The sequence below is a fragment of the Zingiber officinale genome, chromosome 6A (assembly GCF_018446385.1).
Source record: "Zingiber officinale cultivar Zhangliang chromosome 6A, Zo_v1.1, whole genome shotgun sequence".
NCBI classification, from domain to species: Eukaryota; Viridiplantae; Streptophyta; class Magnoliopsida; order Zingiberales; family Zingiberaceae; genus Zingiber; species Zingiber officinale.
In genome coordinates, this window is record NC_055997.1 from 47,650,299 (window position 1) to 47,664,787 (window position 14,489).

Sequence of the window (14,489 nt, forward strand, 5' to 3'; positions counted from 1 at the left end):
AAAGACACGTTGGAACGATTCACCTTGGGCTCCAAGAATCTGGATCTGATTCTTGGAAAACAGCGAGCCGTTTACAATAAAACTGGACTTGGATTTAAAACTAAAATAAAATACAAATCATATTTATCGCTAGTTAATAGAAATAATAGAAAAATTATCCAAGCATGGGTGCCAAAATCCAACTTGGTTAATCAAGTTGGAACTGGTCACCATTGGGTCCCCAAGGATCAAGTCTATTACCTTGATAGACCATATCGAGGCTATGATCTAGGGGGAGCTAATAGAAAAATAATATTAAGAACATAATTCAAATTAATATTCAAATTAAATTTGAAATTAAATTCAAAATTCAAAATTCAAAATTCAATTAAAATTTTGAAATTAAATTAAATTCGAAATTCAATTCAAAATTAATTCAAAATTAAAATTTCAACTTAAGTTAAATAAAAATAGATGGAGGATCCAGACTCGCTGGCACCCCTAACTGAACTACCCGACATGGTAACTGAACCTAATCTACCCGAAATGGGTAAAACAAGAGTAGATTACTCGGCAGGATAATTAAGGTTAGATCAAAACGGGCTAGGTTTAACTTGACCCACGGTACTGGTGAAGTTTTTGGATGATAGTACTTTAGGGAAGCTTGGGCATCGCATGTCTAGGAAGATATGGCTTCGACCTGGTGTATTTGGCCAAGTGGAACTGACCGAAGCTACCCTTAAATGGATCCTAACTAGTTAAACCAAGGTTTAGTATTAAGCTCAATGGGTAGAACTATTTGGGAAACCTCGAAGGCATGGTTACTTTAATGAGTACCTTGTGACTCACCATAGCCCAGAAGTTTATCCAAAGAATGCTTACTTGTTGAACCCAAAGCTAAACCTGAATCTAACACAAAGTTAAACCAAACCCTTAAATTGAACCTCAATTCATCTCACAAAAATTACAGGATTCCCTGATTGAAAATTTAGATCGGGTGAGATGACTAGGAAATTAAATTATTAAAATTGACTTAACTTAAATCAAGTTAATTAACAATTAAATTATTTTAACTTGAATTATTTTCAAATCTAAATTATTTTAAAACTCAATTTCTAAATCATTCTAAATTGTCTAAAATTATCTGTCAAATTTAATTAACTTTAAAATTATTTTTCAAAAATTATCTGTCAAATTTAATTAAATTTAAAATTATCTTTCAAAAATTATCTTTCAAATTTAATTAAATTTAAAATTATCTTTCAAAAATTATCTTTCAAATTTAATTAACTTTAAAATTATTTTCAAAATTACTTCAAAAGTCTTTTAAACTCAATTTCAAAATTACTTTCAAAATTATTAAAAATCTTTTCAAAATTACTTTCAAAATTATTTAAAAATCTTTTCAAAACTTAATTTCAAAATCATTTTCAAAATTACCTCAAAAGTCTTTTAAACTCAATTTCAAAATTACTTTCAAAATTATTTAAAAATCTTTTCAAAATTAATTTCAAAATCATTTTAAACTTCATTTCAAAATTATTTGAAAAAACTTTCAAAATCATTTTAAAAAGATTTTTAAACTTCATTTCAAAATTATTTGAAAAAACTTTCAAAATCATTTTAAAAATCTTTTTAAACTTCATTTCAAAATTATTTGAAAATTCTTTCAAAATCATTTTAAAAATCTTAAAACTTCATTTCAAAATTATTTGAAAAATATTTTAAGAAATCATTTAAAAATTATTAGAAAAATCTTTGAAAAATTATTTTAAAAATCTTTTAAAACTTAATTATTTGAAGAATCTTTTAAAAATATTTTAAAACTTAATTTCAAAAGTTATTTGTAAAATCATTTGAAAAATGATCATTTCAAAATCATTTGAAAAATCCCTTGAAAAATTAATTTCAAAATTATTTCAAAACTACTTAAAAAATTATTTGAAAAATCATTTGAAATATCCTCTAAAAAATTAATTTCAAAACCCTTTTCAGAAGTTATTAAATTCTTTGAAATTCTAAACTCAATTAATTTTTAAATCTTCAAAATAATGGGCACTTATTTGGACTTCTAACTGATATTTTCAATGTTGTAAATTAAAGTAAACTCCATCTCACACTCACTCATATGCTAAACATTCTTGTTAATCTAGAATGAATGAGATGGAAAATTAGAAAAATAATTTTTTAACCTCTCATGCTTGAACTCCTGAACTCAAAAATTTATTAAGGCATTAATTAAGGGGGAGTGATTTTGAGTCGGTTTTAAAATTAGTTTTTCTTTAAAAAATTTTGACTTGACCTGAAAATTAAAAACTATTTTTGGCAAATCTTCGAAAATTCAAGCTAGTTTTAACTTAGCTTTAAAATTAAAATTATTTATGACCTAACTTTTAAATTATAACTCCTCTATAAGCTAAATGTTTTCAAAGCTAAGTACTTAATTAAGTTTTCTCTAACTAAACTTAATTAAATTATTTTCTAAACTTAGCTACTTAGCAAGATATTTTCTCAACGTAATCATTTTTAAGCTGAAAACATAACTAAGTATTTTCAAATTTAGCTAAATATATTTTTTTCAAAAACATTTAGCTAATTACTTTTTAAAGTGTTAAAAAAAAAATAGCTAAGTGTCTCTCAAAGCAATTGTTTTCAAATGCTAAGTTTTGCTGAAAATGCTAAGTATTTTCCAAAGCATTCTCAAAATTTCATCAAAACAGTTTTTTTTGAAAAACTAAATCTTTTTGAAATCAAAAAAATTTGCTAAGATACTGTTTAAAAACAAAATAACTTTATCTCAGCTAAAAGTATCTCTCAAACTAAAGGAAGAATTTTGCTTTCAAAATTATGATTTCACCTAGCTAAAAGTCTTACAAGAAAAACTAAGTGTTTATCAAAAGTATGCTTAACCCTCTTTTATTCTCTTTGAAAGATAAGATTGAAAATTATCTTTGAAAGTTAAGCTAAGACCTAAATTTTCGTCACTCTCTTGGGTATTTTGATATATGGCAAAGGGGGAGAGTAGAAAGAAATTCAAAAAAAATTAAAATTAAATTCAAAGAAAATTATAAATTAAAATTCAAAGAAAATTAAAACGAAAATTTTGTTGTGAATGTGCCTATGCTTTATTTATGCCTGTGCTTATTTATGCGTATCTTTATTGCATTTTTACTTAACTTTGAATTTCGGTTGCCATAATCAAAAAGGGGGAGATTGTTGGTGCAGTAAGCATCCGACGATCGAACCTCAGTTTTGATAATGGCAAAGGGATTCAAAGTTAAGATTCCTTGTTATCTAACGTGGTTAAATAAGGTTTCAGGAAAGTTCTAACTGCGGTTAGGCAGGGGAAAATCCTAAGGGGGGTAACCTTAGGTCCTAGGGGGTGGTAACCCTAGGTGGAGAAAAACCCTAGGAGGCGGTAACCTTAGGTCCTAGGGGTGGTAACCCTAGGTGAAGGAAAATCCTAAGGGGGTAACCTTAGGTCCTAGGGGGTGGTAAGCCTAGGTGAAGGAAAATCCTAAGGGGGGGTAACCTTAGGTCCTAGGGGGTGGTAACCCTAGGCGAAGGAAAATCCTAAGGGAGGGTAACCTTAGGTCCTAGGGAGCGGTAACCCTAGGTGGAGGAAAACTCTAAGAGGCGGCAACCTTAGGTCTTAGGGGGCGGTAACCCTAGGTGGAGGAAAACCCTAAGGGGCGGCAACCTTAGGTCCTAGGGGCGCGGTAACCCTAAGTGGAGAAAAACCCTAGGGGGCGGTAACCCTAGGTCCTAGGGGGTGGTAACCCTAGGCGGAAAGTCCAGTCGGTCTGGAGGACCGGACTGGCATCAGGTAAATCTCCTGAGTGGAGTAGGTGAGGATACGTTCCCCGCAGAGGGAACAGTAGGCGTCGGGTCGACCTAGGGTTTCCGGTTGGAAAACCGAAGTCAGACCCGGACAGTCCGGAGACTGTCATTACTTCATATTCATACTATTATTTTGTATTAACTTTGTGGTGCAGGTATTTTTGGATTAACATTCTTGCAGGTACCAAAAACACAAAGAAGAACTCGGATGAACAGTGTCCGAGGCGCCTCCATGGGGCTTGGAGGCGCCTCGGGTGCAAAACCTGAGCTGGCACGAGAAGCAGGCTTAAGGCGCCTTGGATGGATTGAAGGTGCCTTGGACAGCTTGGAGGCGCCTTGAAGGGTTTGAAGGCGCCTTCAGGTCGCGGCAGTCAAAGGGTTATCGCAGCGAGCAGATCGGGATAGAATTCAAGCTTCAAGGCGCCTTGGAGCTTGTTTAAGGCGCCTTGAACACTGTTTAAAAGCAGTGGTCGACCTGCAGCTCAAAATAACACCTTCTCAAGTAATCTTCTGCAACGTGCTGCGAATTTGACCATCCCTAAGTGCTGTAAGAACACCCCGACGACCCGAAGCTTCAGATTTAGTCTTTTGTTGTCGGTATATTCTTATTACTGCTTTAAATTGTACTTAGTTTGTAATAGTCTTTACGAACTATAGTTGTTGCCCACCGAAAGCGGTCAGCGACCGCGGGCCTTCGAGTAGGAGCCGAGATAGACTCCGAACGAAGTAAATAGCTTGTCTTTCTGTGTGTTTGTTTACTTTCCGCTGAGTTACTTCTCCGATAGTTTTTACGATTCCGATAATCGAACGAAATAGCCGCGAGCGCTATTCACCCCCCCCCCCCTCTAGCGCATCTCGATCCAACAAACTGGGGCACCAGTCTAATGAAGAAAATCGAGGTTGATGCTAAGGCAACTCAAGCCCTACAATGCGGCCTAACAAAAGAAGACCTGAACAGAGTTGACCCATTTTCAAGTACGAAAGAATTATGGCAGAAGTTGATCGAACTGCACGAGGGAACTTCAGACACCATGGTAAGTAAGCATGACTTGATATTAAATAAACTGTATAATATAAAAAATGAAGGAAGGTGAATTGGCAAGCCAACTTCACGCACAGATTTAAGATCTGCTCAACGACCTCCACACAATTAGTCAGAAGATGAAAAATCGCAATGTCATCAGGTATGCACTCAACGCCTTTCCGAGGAATACGTTGTGGGCATCCATGGTAGATGCTTACAAAGTTTCCAAGGACATTTCCTTAATAAAATTAGATGAATTATTTTCTGAATTCGAGCTTCACGAACAAACTAATACTACTCGGGTCGAGAAAGGTATTGCTTTGATTACAGAAACAAGCAAAACGCGAGAATCAAAAACCAAACGTTGGATCGCACTCGAGTCCGAAGATGAGTCGGACTCAGAAGAAAACGAAATCACCACCGAACTAGTCAAACTAGTTTGAAAAGTACTTAAGAAGAAGAAGGTGACTCAATTGAACATGAAGGACAAGTCTAGAGTTACCTGCTACAGTTGCAACAAGAAGGGACACTACAAGCCTGAATGTCCAAACCAGAAACAAGGTAAAAGGAAGATATTGAAGGCAACATGGTCCGAGTCATCGGAAGAGTCGGATGAAGAAGAACACGAGCAAGCAAGCTTCGTTGCTCTACTAGCACAAGCGTACATTATCGAAACTGAGTCCGAGTCTGAAATCAGAGCGGAATCAGAAACTAAGTCTGAAAGAAGCCACGGATCCATATCCGTTTCCAAATGGACTAACCTCACTATAAGTTCTCTGTTCGCTAGTACTCAAATAAATGAATTACGAAATTTAATTGAATACTTGTTAAGAAAATTGGCTAAATCCAATCTCCGAGTCAAGTCACTCCAAAAGGAGGTAACAATTCTTAAGGAAGTGACTAACTCGAGTTCTTTGATTGAGCAAATTCAAGGAACCTCAACTCAAGTCCAACAACTTGAGGAAGAGAATTCCGATTTGAAAAGCCAAGTCAAGGAAATTAAGGATACGTTAGAATGGTTTGCCTTGGGTTCTAAGAATCTTGATCTGATTCTTGAAAAACAAAGAGTCATATACAATCGATCCGGACTTGGGTATAAGGTGAAATAGAAATATAAATCATATTTATCTCTTGTTAATCGTGCCAATAGAAGAATAGTCCAAGCATGGGTTCTCAAGTCTAACTTGATTAATCAGGTTGGACTTGATCAATATTGGATCCCCATTGATCAAATCCATTACCTTGATAGACCCTATCGAGGCTATGATCCAGGGGAGCCAATAGAAAGACCATCTTTATTATTAAATAAATTTGTTTGATGTTTGCTTTACTTCTTTTATTATACATGCTTAGACTAGGCTAGATAAGGACCTAAGCTTGATTCACACTTGACTAGTTAGACCTAGAATTTTCAGAAAGGAAATTAAATATTTAATTTCTTTGAAAGACTTTTTCTATAAGTGGTGGATAATCCTATACCCAAGAAAGCCTAGTGTCTCGCCACAGCTTGGAAGTCAATCATCGAAATAAATATTTAATTGACTAACTGTTAAATCTTAATCTAACTCAAATATAAATCAATCCTTAATAATAACATGGCTATCACAAGCAAGCAGTGACTCTGAAGGGATTCAAACAGACAAGAACAGTGTGTTGTACACCTTTGAAATGATAAATCTTAGTCCACTTAACTACTTTTAGGTATAGAAATCGCATACAACTTCTCTCTCAAGCTAAGCATGATTTTGTGCTTTGCCTAGAGCAAATATTTATGAAGATAAAAATCTCATATATGCCCTTGGGATCAATGTAAAATTATACCCTGTTGATGATACACTTCTTTATCTTTCTCAATAGGAATTTTTCCTCCAAATGGAGTGTGCAATCAAAGGTGCTGGACTTCTTGGCCGCCCGCAGTGAGCGCTTCCTGATTTACCCTGATGACCAATAGAAAATTTTCATGGGATAGGGTCGGTCACCCTCAAAGCTAGCCAATAAAGTTAATTAGGTTTATCATTTTTTTTTTAATGTAGAGAATTGGTATAAGGTATCACTTACTAGCCAAATATCAATTATGTCATACTTTGTTATAAGTCAATCATGTATGCATCCCCTCTACTCACTGTGCAACTATATTTTCTTCAATATCTAAGAGGGATTATACAGTAAGGATTGCGGTACGCAACTTCTTCCTTTACTCGCTAGGACACTCGAACTCATATTGAGCAAGTGATATTAATGGCCATAACTCCACCAATTTTCCGAGGGTCCTCTTTCATTTCTTGGAGAAACAAGGAACAATTTATTATATCTAGATCTAATGTTGAAGTTGAATATTGTACATTAGCTCATACCTCAACTAACGTTATTTTTCATTAACTACGGGTAAACATAGGAGTTAAACGTTCTCAACCGACTCCTATACAATGTAAAAACTAAAGTGAATCTCAAATTTCTTTCAACAATGAATTTACCAATGACCAAACGAATAGGAAATAATTATCATTTTATTCAACCAAGACTCACAAAAAGAAGTGCTGTCTTTATCTTTGGTACAAATTGTCTATGCATTATGTTCAATTCTATGCTTACCATTTGTTGTGACTCCTACTCCCCACGTCCGAGCTGCTCCTATGCTTGCACATCAACATGACCCCTGCAACATTTAAGTCAGTGCAAGGTTGAGAAGAGATGAAATGGAAGAAGAAGAGTAAAGTCAAGGTTTGATATGACCCTCCAATGTTTAAGTCAACGTATAGCTGAGAAGAGATGAAATGGAAGAACAGTAAAGTCAAAGTTTGATATGCTCCCAAATCCTAACGGACTAGCAAGTCTCGAGTCTTGAGTCTATGGATTGTTAGTAGCTTGTGAATTTGGCCCCAATACCATTTTCAACTAAATGAGGTAATTCTACTCCATATGGGCCGAATCTACTAGGCTAGAAGGGGAGCAAAGTCCCCTAGTATCACTGTAGTTATTGATATTCATTTTCAATTTTATGGATATTATTTTCTTGTTTTGTTTGTTTTTTAATTGGTACCAGATATCCAACTTACACTGACTAATCCTAGAGATGATCGATCGACCCCACAAAAATTTTCCACTTGCCACTAGTATAAATCGAAAAGCATTTGCAACGGCCCAACATTTTTAAGTCAACCGTCTATTAAAGGAAAATTATCCATTAATTCACCCAAGATGAGGCTCAATCCTTAGATGCCTTGGAAACTGAGAAGACATCCTATGGTACACCATTGCCCCGGGAGCTATTTTTTTATTTTGTTGATGTCATGTATAGAGGATTCACGTCTTAATTTGAGGATGCACCATTGTATATATATGAATGGTTCACTGAGGATAATATACAACAATTTAACTAAAGTTCACAATACAAGATTCTTTTCCTCCCACTTCTTCCTTTCTTGCTCTTTGTTCCTTCAAAGTAACTAATGACTCCTACTCTTGTTAGCTAGAGTCCTAGAGTCAATCATTTGATGATTGTATTTTGGACTTGTTGTATCATATTCTATATAAATAAAGGCATTTGGTTTTTGGTTATTATACTTACTTGTATTGGTGCCAAATAAACTAAGTATAATAACGTCCTTGAGTAGAAGGTTCTTACCTATATCAATCGATTGGTTGAATCGATAGTGAGATGATATAGGGAACACTACTCTTAATCATTCCTAGTCGAGTATTAACATTCAGGGACAATGTTAATGCAATAAGACTAGCATGTAGGTCAACTCGATGACTTGATCTCACAAGTCATGGATATAGAGATATCAAGTTGACACATGGGTATGCATTAGAGAATGTATACTGAATAACCCGCCATGAGAAAGTATCATGGATCGTTATATGAGTGTCATATACTTTCTCATGTGGCTATTAGTATGACTACTAGTCCTTAGACCTGAAGTCGTCATGGTTCCCTACATAAGGAGTTATGTACTTTGGTTTCGTCAAACGTCACCCGTAACTGGGTGGACTATAAAGGCGATTACTGGGTATGTAACAAATTATGCGGAGGGATGTGAGTGATGTAGATGGGATCTATCCCTCCTATATGACGGGAGAGTCATCGGTATTCTTGATAGAGTGAGACCACGAAGTGCATGGTCATGCCCAAATGAGTCAATATGAGATATTGAGCTCATTTGATTTAGTGAGTCTACTTGGAGTTCAGGATTTAGATTGATCAGAGGATGACACGGTCTATGCCTCACATTGATCAATCTAGATGTCTAGGATAGAAGGACACTTGTCATATTTTGTGAGGAGTCACAATTAGTAGTCACAAGGTGATGTTGGATCTCAACATTCTTGTAACATTGGGTAGTAATGATGTGTTGCTAGATACCGCTCATTACTTATGCTCCTAAATGGGTTTAGGGGCATTGCCAACGTTACAAGAACCTATAGGGTCACACACTAAGGACAATTAGATGGAGATTAGGTTCATATGATGAACCAAGAGGATTAGATTCATTTGATGAATCAAATTGGATTAAGAGTAATCCTAATTGGGCTAATTGAGTTGGACTCAAGTTAATTCATGTGTTCAATGAGTCTAATTTAGATTATGACTCATTGAATCAATTTAATTAAATGAATTAGATTCATTATATTAAATTGGCTTGAATTAAATGGTTGGATTAGATCAACCATGAGAGAGATTAAGTCAAGTTTGACTTGACTTGAGAGGAAGAGGAAGAGTCAAGTTTGACTTGACTATTTGCCACATCATTAGTGATTTAGCATTAGGAGGACTAATGATGATGTGCCACATCATCAAAGTGTGCCACCTCATGGGGGTTACAAAGCTATTCTCTTTAATAAAGGTAGATCCGCTACCTTAGCGGCCCCCCTAGTGTCGGCCCCACGGATATGGAGGGAGGTTCATGCAGGTACACAGGCCATAGGCGCATGGCGGGGTAAACCCCAGGTCGTCAGTTCCTGAGAATCGACCCCTGTCCATTACATCAGAGATACCATGCGCCCACCATCTGCGCTACGCCCTGGGGGCAAGCTATTCTCTTTAATGGCTACATTTAATGAGGATGGGGGTTACACCTTGTGAAGGTGGCCGGCCACTTATGGGGAATGAATTGGATTCATTTCATTCAAGGCAATTCACTTCATCTCCTTCCTCTAGCTCTCCCTCTCCCTCTCCTCCTCAACTTGGTCGAATCATCAAAAGGTGCTAGCACACTTTTTTGTGTGATTTTTCCATCTACGTGTTTGTGTGGATACGTATAGAGAGTTGTCTACGTTGACAACTTCGAGATCCGGCACCTTTTGGACGATCGGGAACGCAAAGGGCTTCGCTACAAGGGTAATACTCTTATCTACTGTAGATCTAGAGTTTGAAACTCGTACTCGTAAGTTTTTCGAATTTTATTCTTCGCACAGATCCGTTGGCTAGGGAGATTCGGGGTTTCCGCGACGCGAAAAGCGGTTTTCGCGGCCCGAAAATCCCAACAACTCTTTCCCTTCTCCTTTTCTTATCTCCTTCCTCTTTTCTTCTCTTCTATCAAAGTAAACATAGCCTTTGGTTTGGTATAAGTATTTTTGCAATAATGAACCCAATGATAACTGCAAATGACCCCAAATTTAGGGGTCCAAAAGCCTATATATATATATAAAAGTTATAAAAAACAAAACAATTTACATCCCTAAACAATATAAAAGTACTGTGAACTCTTCAACTTAAAAGAGCTTTATTGTGCCTTTCACTAAACTTGAGCCTCAACATGCTGACTCGTATTTGTTGAAAAAGAACTCTTGATGTTGGACCTTTGCAGTGCTGCCGCAGGGTGTTTGCTGGGGGATCGTGGATTTTGCACTATAACCGGCAAGGGATTGAAGGATTTTCCTTTACTGGAACAAGGAGTTGAAGTTGGCTGTAGAAATAAGGGAGTTATTTGCATTACTTGGTACGACCAATAAATGCTTTGGACCATTGAAAAAATTATTACTTCGGAGGAAGTATACACAAGAGTTGACAAGTATAAAGAAGAAACAAGAGTTAGTAATCCGTCTCACTCACCACACCAACATGCCATTCTTGAGATACCAAATTGTTGAAATCAGAAGCATCCATTTCCTGCAACGTTTCAGTTGATGTAAAGAAATAGCCTTGATGAATTCCAATCTATAAAGTATAGAAAAATGAGAAATTTCATGTTAAGAACAATGATCTGAACACTGGAAGAATCCGAGATAATCTTCTGCTCATTTTTTGCGTAGCACAGCTAGGAAATCGTGTTATTGACCAATTATACTTGTATATTTTTCAAAGGTGCATTATGAGGACTTCCCAAAAGTTAGTTAACCTGGTACTATTCTTGCTCAAGTAAATGTTAGTTCGGCATTCTGACAGTACTAGTGCATGCATACAGGTATGACACTTCTTGTATAACATTCCTATTTTAGCTATTGAACCTACAGATCGCCCTATTCCTTGTTTCTTAGTTCGCAGACATTTTCTCGCGATAAGTTGTACAAGTAATTTTGATTATGATGATTATAGGCCATTAAAAGTACTAAAGAAACCAAAGATCTAATCCAGAAAAATCAAATGTTTGAAGTAATCCTTCTATTTCACAATTCCCGTTAATATCAGAATCTACAAATTCTATATTCCCTATGAATGAGCTTTGTGGCATGTGGATGTACTAGTACGGAAACCACAGGATCAATGTTTAAAATCAAGAAAAATTCCTAGTTTCATCACTTTTGTAAAAAATAAAAAACACAAAGTAAAACAGACTGAAAAATTGACAGAATGATCCAATATTGAGTTTTTACTAAACTTGTAAAAAAGGAAAATCATGCCCTTTCCACTATTTCTGTGATGCACTATGGAAAACTAATAATAGAAGGCTTTATTCTATTCCCAAAATATAAGCTGCAGACAAATCTTTTCTTGTTATCAATCTGAATCCCTATATACATATTACTGAGGTTTACCATGGTCAAGTTTAATAAACATGACAGGTAGTTATGATCTTCAGCGAAGGATGCAATGCAAATGCAATTAGACAAGGTCATTATTGTGTATGCAATGAAAATCATAATTTAATTGAAAAGAGATCTGCGTGATGAAACATACTAAAGGATACCTACAATAAGTACATGCACTCACTAAGGATTACTACGATAAGAACAGATACTCATAAACCAATAACAAGACTCTGTGTTCTAGAAGTGGAACTTACTATGCTATATACAGGAGGCACTCTCATCTCCCATTTACACTTCAAGGTAGGCATAACAGAAAACTGAGGCGACATTTCTTGCGTCCTAAAAGTCCACCTGAAAAATGAGCAAAATCCTAAATAATTCTGATAAATATAAGAATATAACTTCCACTGCCAACTTGTTACTTACATACATGAGAAAAAAAAAATCTAATTAGGTTTGGATTAGACACAGGTTTCTTCGAATAACCTACCCAATGTACAGGAAGATGCAACATTGAGCCCATTCCCGTACTAGCAAACGGAACCAATAGTTGTCCAACGTCTCATCGACATTCAAATAAATCTAAAATTAAGCGATGTATTGTTTGTCAAAAGTCCAAAAAAATTGTGATAAAAAAAATCATTTCAACTTGCTTACCATAACTTCTACCAATGCTACAAATTGCATTGCAGCTTGAAATTTCCTGGCGGAAATAGATGAAATGAATGAAATGGTAGTAAAGAACATCAAATATATGCCTAGAGGTGTAAGATGTACTTGAACATTATGAACTTTGTATGCAAAGCATTGTGCATTGTATCTTCATCCTCTATATAATTCAGTTGTTCGTGCAAGACTATGATATTCTGGGAGATATGGTGGAAGATCATGTAGAATGACAAGGAATAATTCAGCAGAATTAATACCTGCATTGGTTTTAGCTTTAGGAAAAAATTTATAGATATTTAAAACAACAAAAATATGAAAATGAAGTATCATAAAAGATCTGTCATAGAAAATTTATGGACGATATTACCATTCTTTAGCATATACTATTTAATTCCTTTTTTGCAGAAGCTGCGAGAGAAACAAAGAGACTTAACTGTAAAATAAGGCACAGCAGCCTTGTAACCAACAAGGGTGAGATAGAGGATGCAGCCCAAAGCAGCAGTTTTACGTCGTTCATGTACTGAAAGCCGCTCATAGATGATGCAGTAACCATGAGAAATGAGCATAAATGATACAAAAGAGGCTGTTTGAAAGAGTATTCCAGTTACATACACCCCAAATGACATCCACAATGAGCATATCTGAAGGTTTATGCAAGAATACCTGCCAAAAATACCCAAATATCAATTCTTACTCTAAGATGCTGGTTCACAATGATACAAATTCATAAGCTTTTAAAAAATTGTAGTTGTTTCACTGTTCACAATTCTAATAGAGTGAGTGGGCAGTATTTTAAAAGATATTTACAACCTAGAAACAGGATGCCCACCCATCACGCAGGTGAAAAGGAGGTATTGAAACATGAATGGAACCATCCAAGATAAACTCTTGCCTCTGGAACTCACCAAAATGAAAATGAAAGCGCCAGCTGCAAAGATTTTATAACAGGAACAGAAGCCAGCATCCACTGCAGATGGTTTGTCTGCTCTAATACACGCCAGAATAAATTAGAATTTCAGGGAAGGCATCTATAATCTAAGAGAGAGAAATTAGCTAATCATATGTTTATACAATTGACAATTGCAAATCACTCAAACATAATCACCCGATTAACACTAAAAGAATTAGTTTTTCAAGAATAAAAAAACATGAAGCTGCTGAAAGCAAACTATTCGCTCACAAAGGACTGGAATTCAAATGCCTAGTAAAATAGGACCTAATTTGTTCTATGAGGAAAAAAAACAAATCTTTGACAGCTCTGCATCTTATATTACAAAATAAATCACAAAAAAAAAAATCAGAATAAAACCTCCTCCACGGCCGATTCATAAGCAAAACAAGCTAAAGCAACAACCGAGAGGCCACATGAGAAGAACATAGCGGGCAAAATGATGCATCGAAATCATCACAGATATTGAAAGAAACAGACGACGAACTGAAGGCAAAAGCCCTCGAGGCTAAAACGGTAGCAGAATCGCAGCGGACCTGGAAAAACTTGTTCCTCCATGTGTTGACGGTCCAGGTGAAGGTGGAGACGGCCCAAATCGACAGAAACACGAGGTAGATCGAAGGCAGTGGCCTGTAGGAATCATCCAAGGCCGACGACCCGAACAGGAAGGGATTAGGCGGAGGCAAAGGAAGCAGAGCATCTCCCATTCCCGTCGATCAGATTTTCGCTTCTCGATTCGGAGAAGGGCCGCGACACGAAGGCATTATAAATAGGCGCGGGACTTTTCGATATATCGGCGCTCAATGTAGCAAGCAGACTTGAGTGGGTGCGTATATTATATTATATTATATGACTCGATCGCAGTGGAGTGGCTAAATCACACCTTTCTGTACAAATTCAGAAATATTTCCTGTGGGTAACGCTCCTCAAATCGATTACCAAATCATGTATATCGCTGTATTTAATTTTTATCTAAATAATAATTGTTACATTAGCGTGGATAAAAAAATATTGGATATAGCAAATATATTAGAAATGAGACGGTTGCAACGTGAT

The 14,489-nt window shown here is 36.0% G+C and overlaps 1 protein-coding gene across 2 annotated transcripts; it reads right to left on the reverse strand.

Annotated features, from left to right (window-relative positions):
• Positions 1-10,445: 10,445 nt before the first annotated feature.
• LOC121993922 lies at positions 10,446-14,166 on the reverse strand. Of its 2 annotated transcripts, none has more exons than XM_042548166.1 (9): positions 13,970-14,166; positions 13,390-13,466; positions 12,919-13,147; positions 12,593-12,741; positions 12,473-12,518; positions 12,306-12,397; positions 12,070-12,166; positions 10,899-10,955; positions 10,446-10,752 (listed from the first exon to the last, which is right to left on the reverse strand). In XM_042548166.1, the coding sequence occupies exons 1-9, from the start codon at positions 14,138-14,140 to the stop codon at positions 10,585-10,587; spliced, it is 1,086 nt and encodes a 361-aa protein (XP_042404100.1). In that variant the 5' UTR covers positions 14,141-14,166; the 3' UTR covers positions 10,446-10,584. The 2 variants fall into 2 exon arrangements, with proteins under 2 accessions (XP_042404100.1, XP_042404101.1); XM_042548167.1 differs by having other exon boundaries at positions 13,390-13,471; positions 13,970-14,139.
• Between the last annotated feature and the right edge of the window lie 323 nt (positions 14,167-14,489).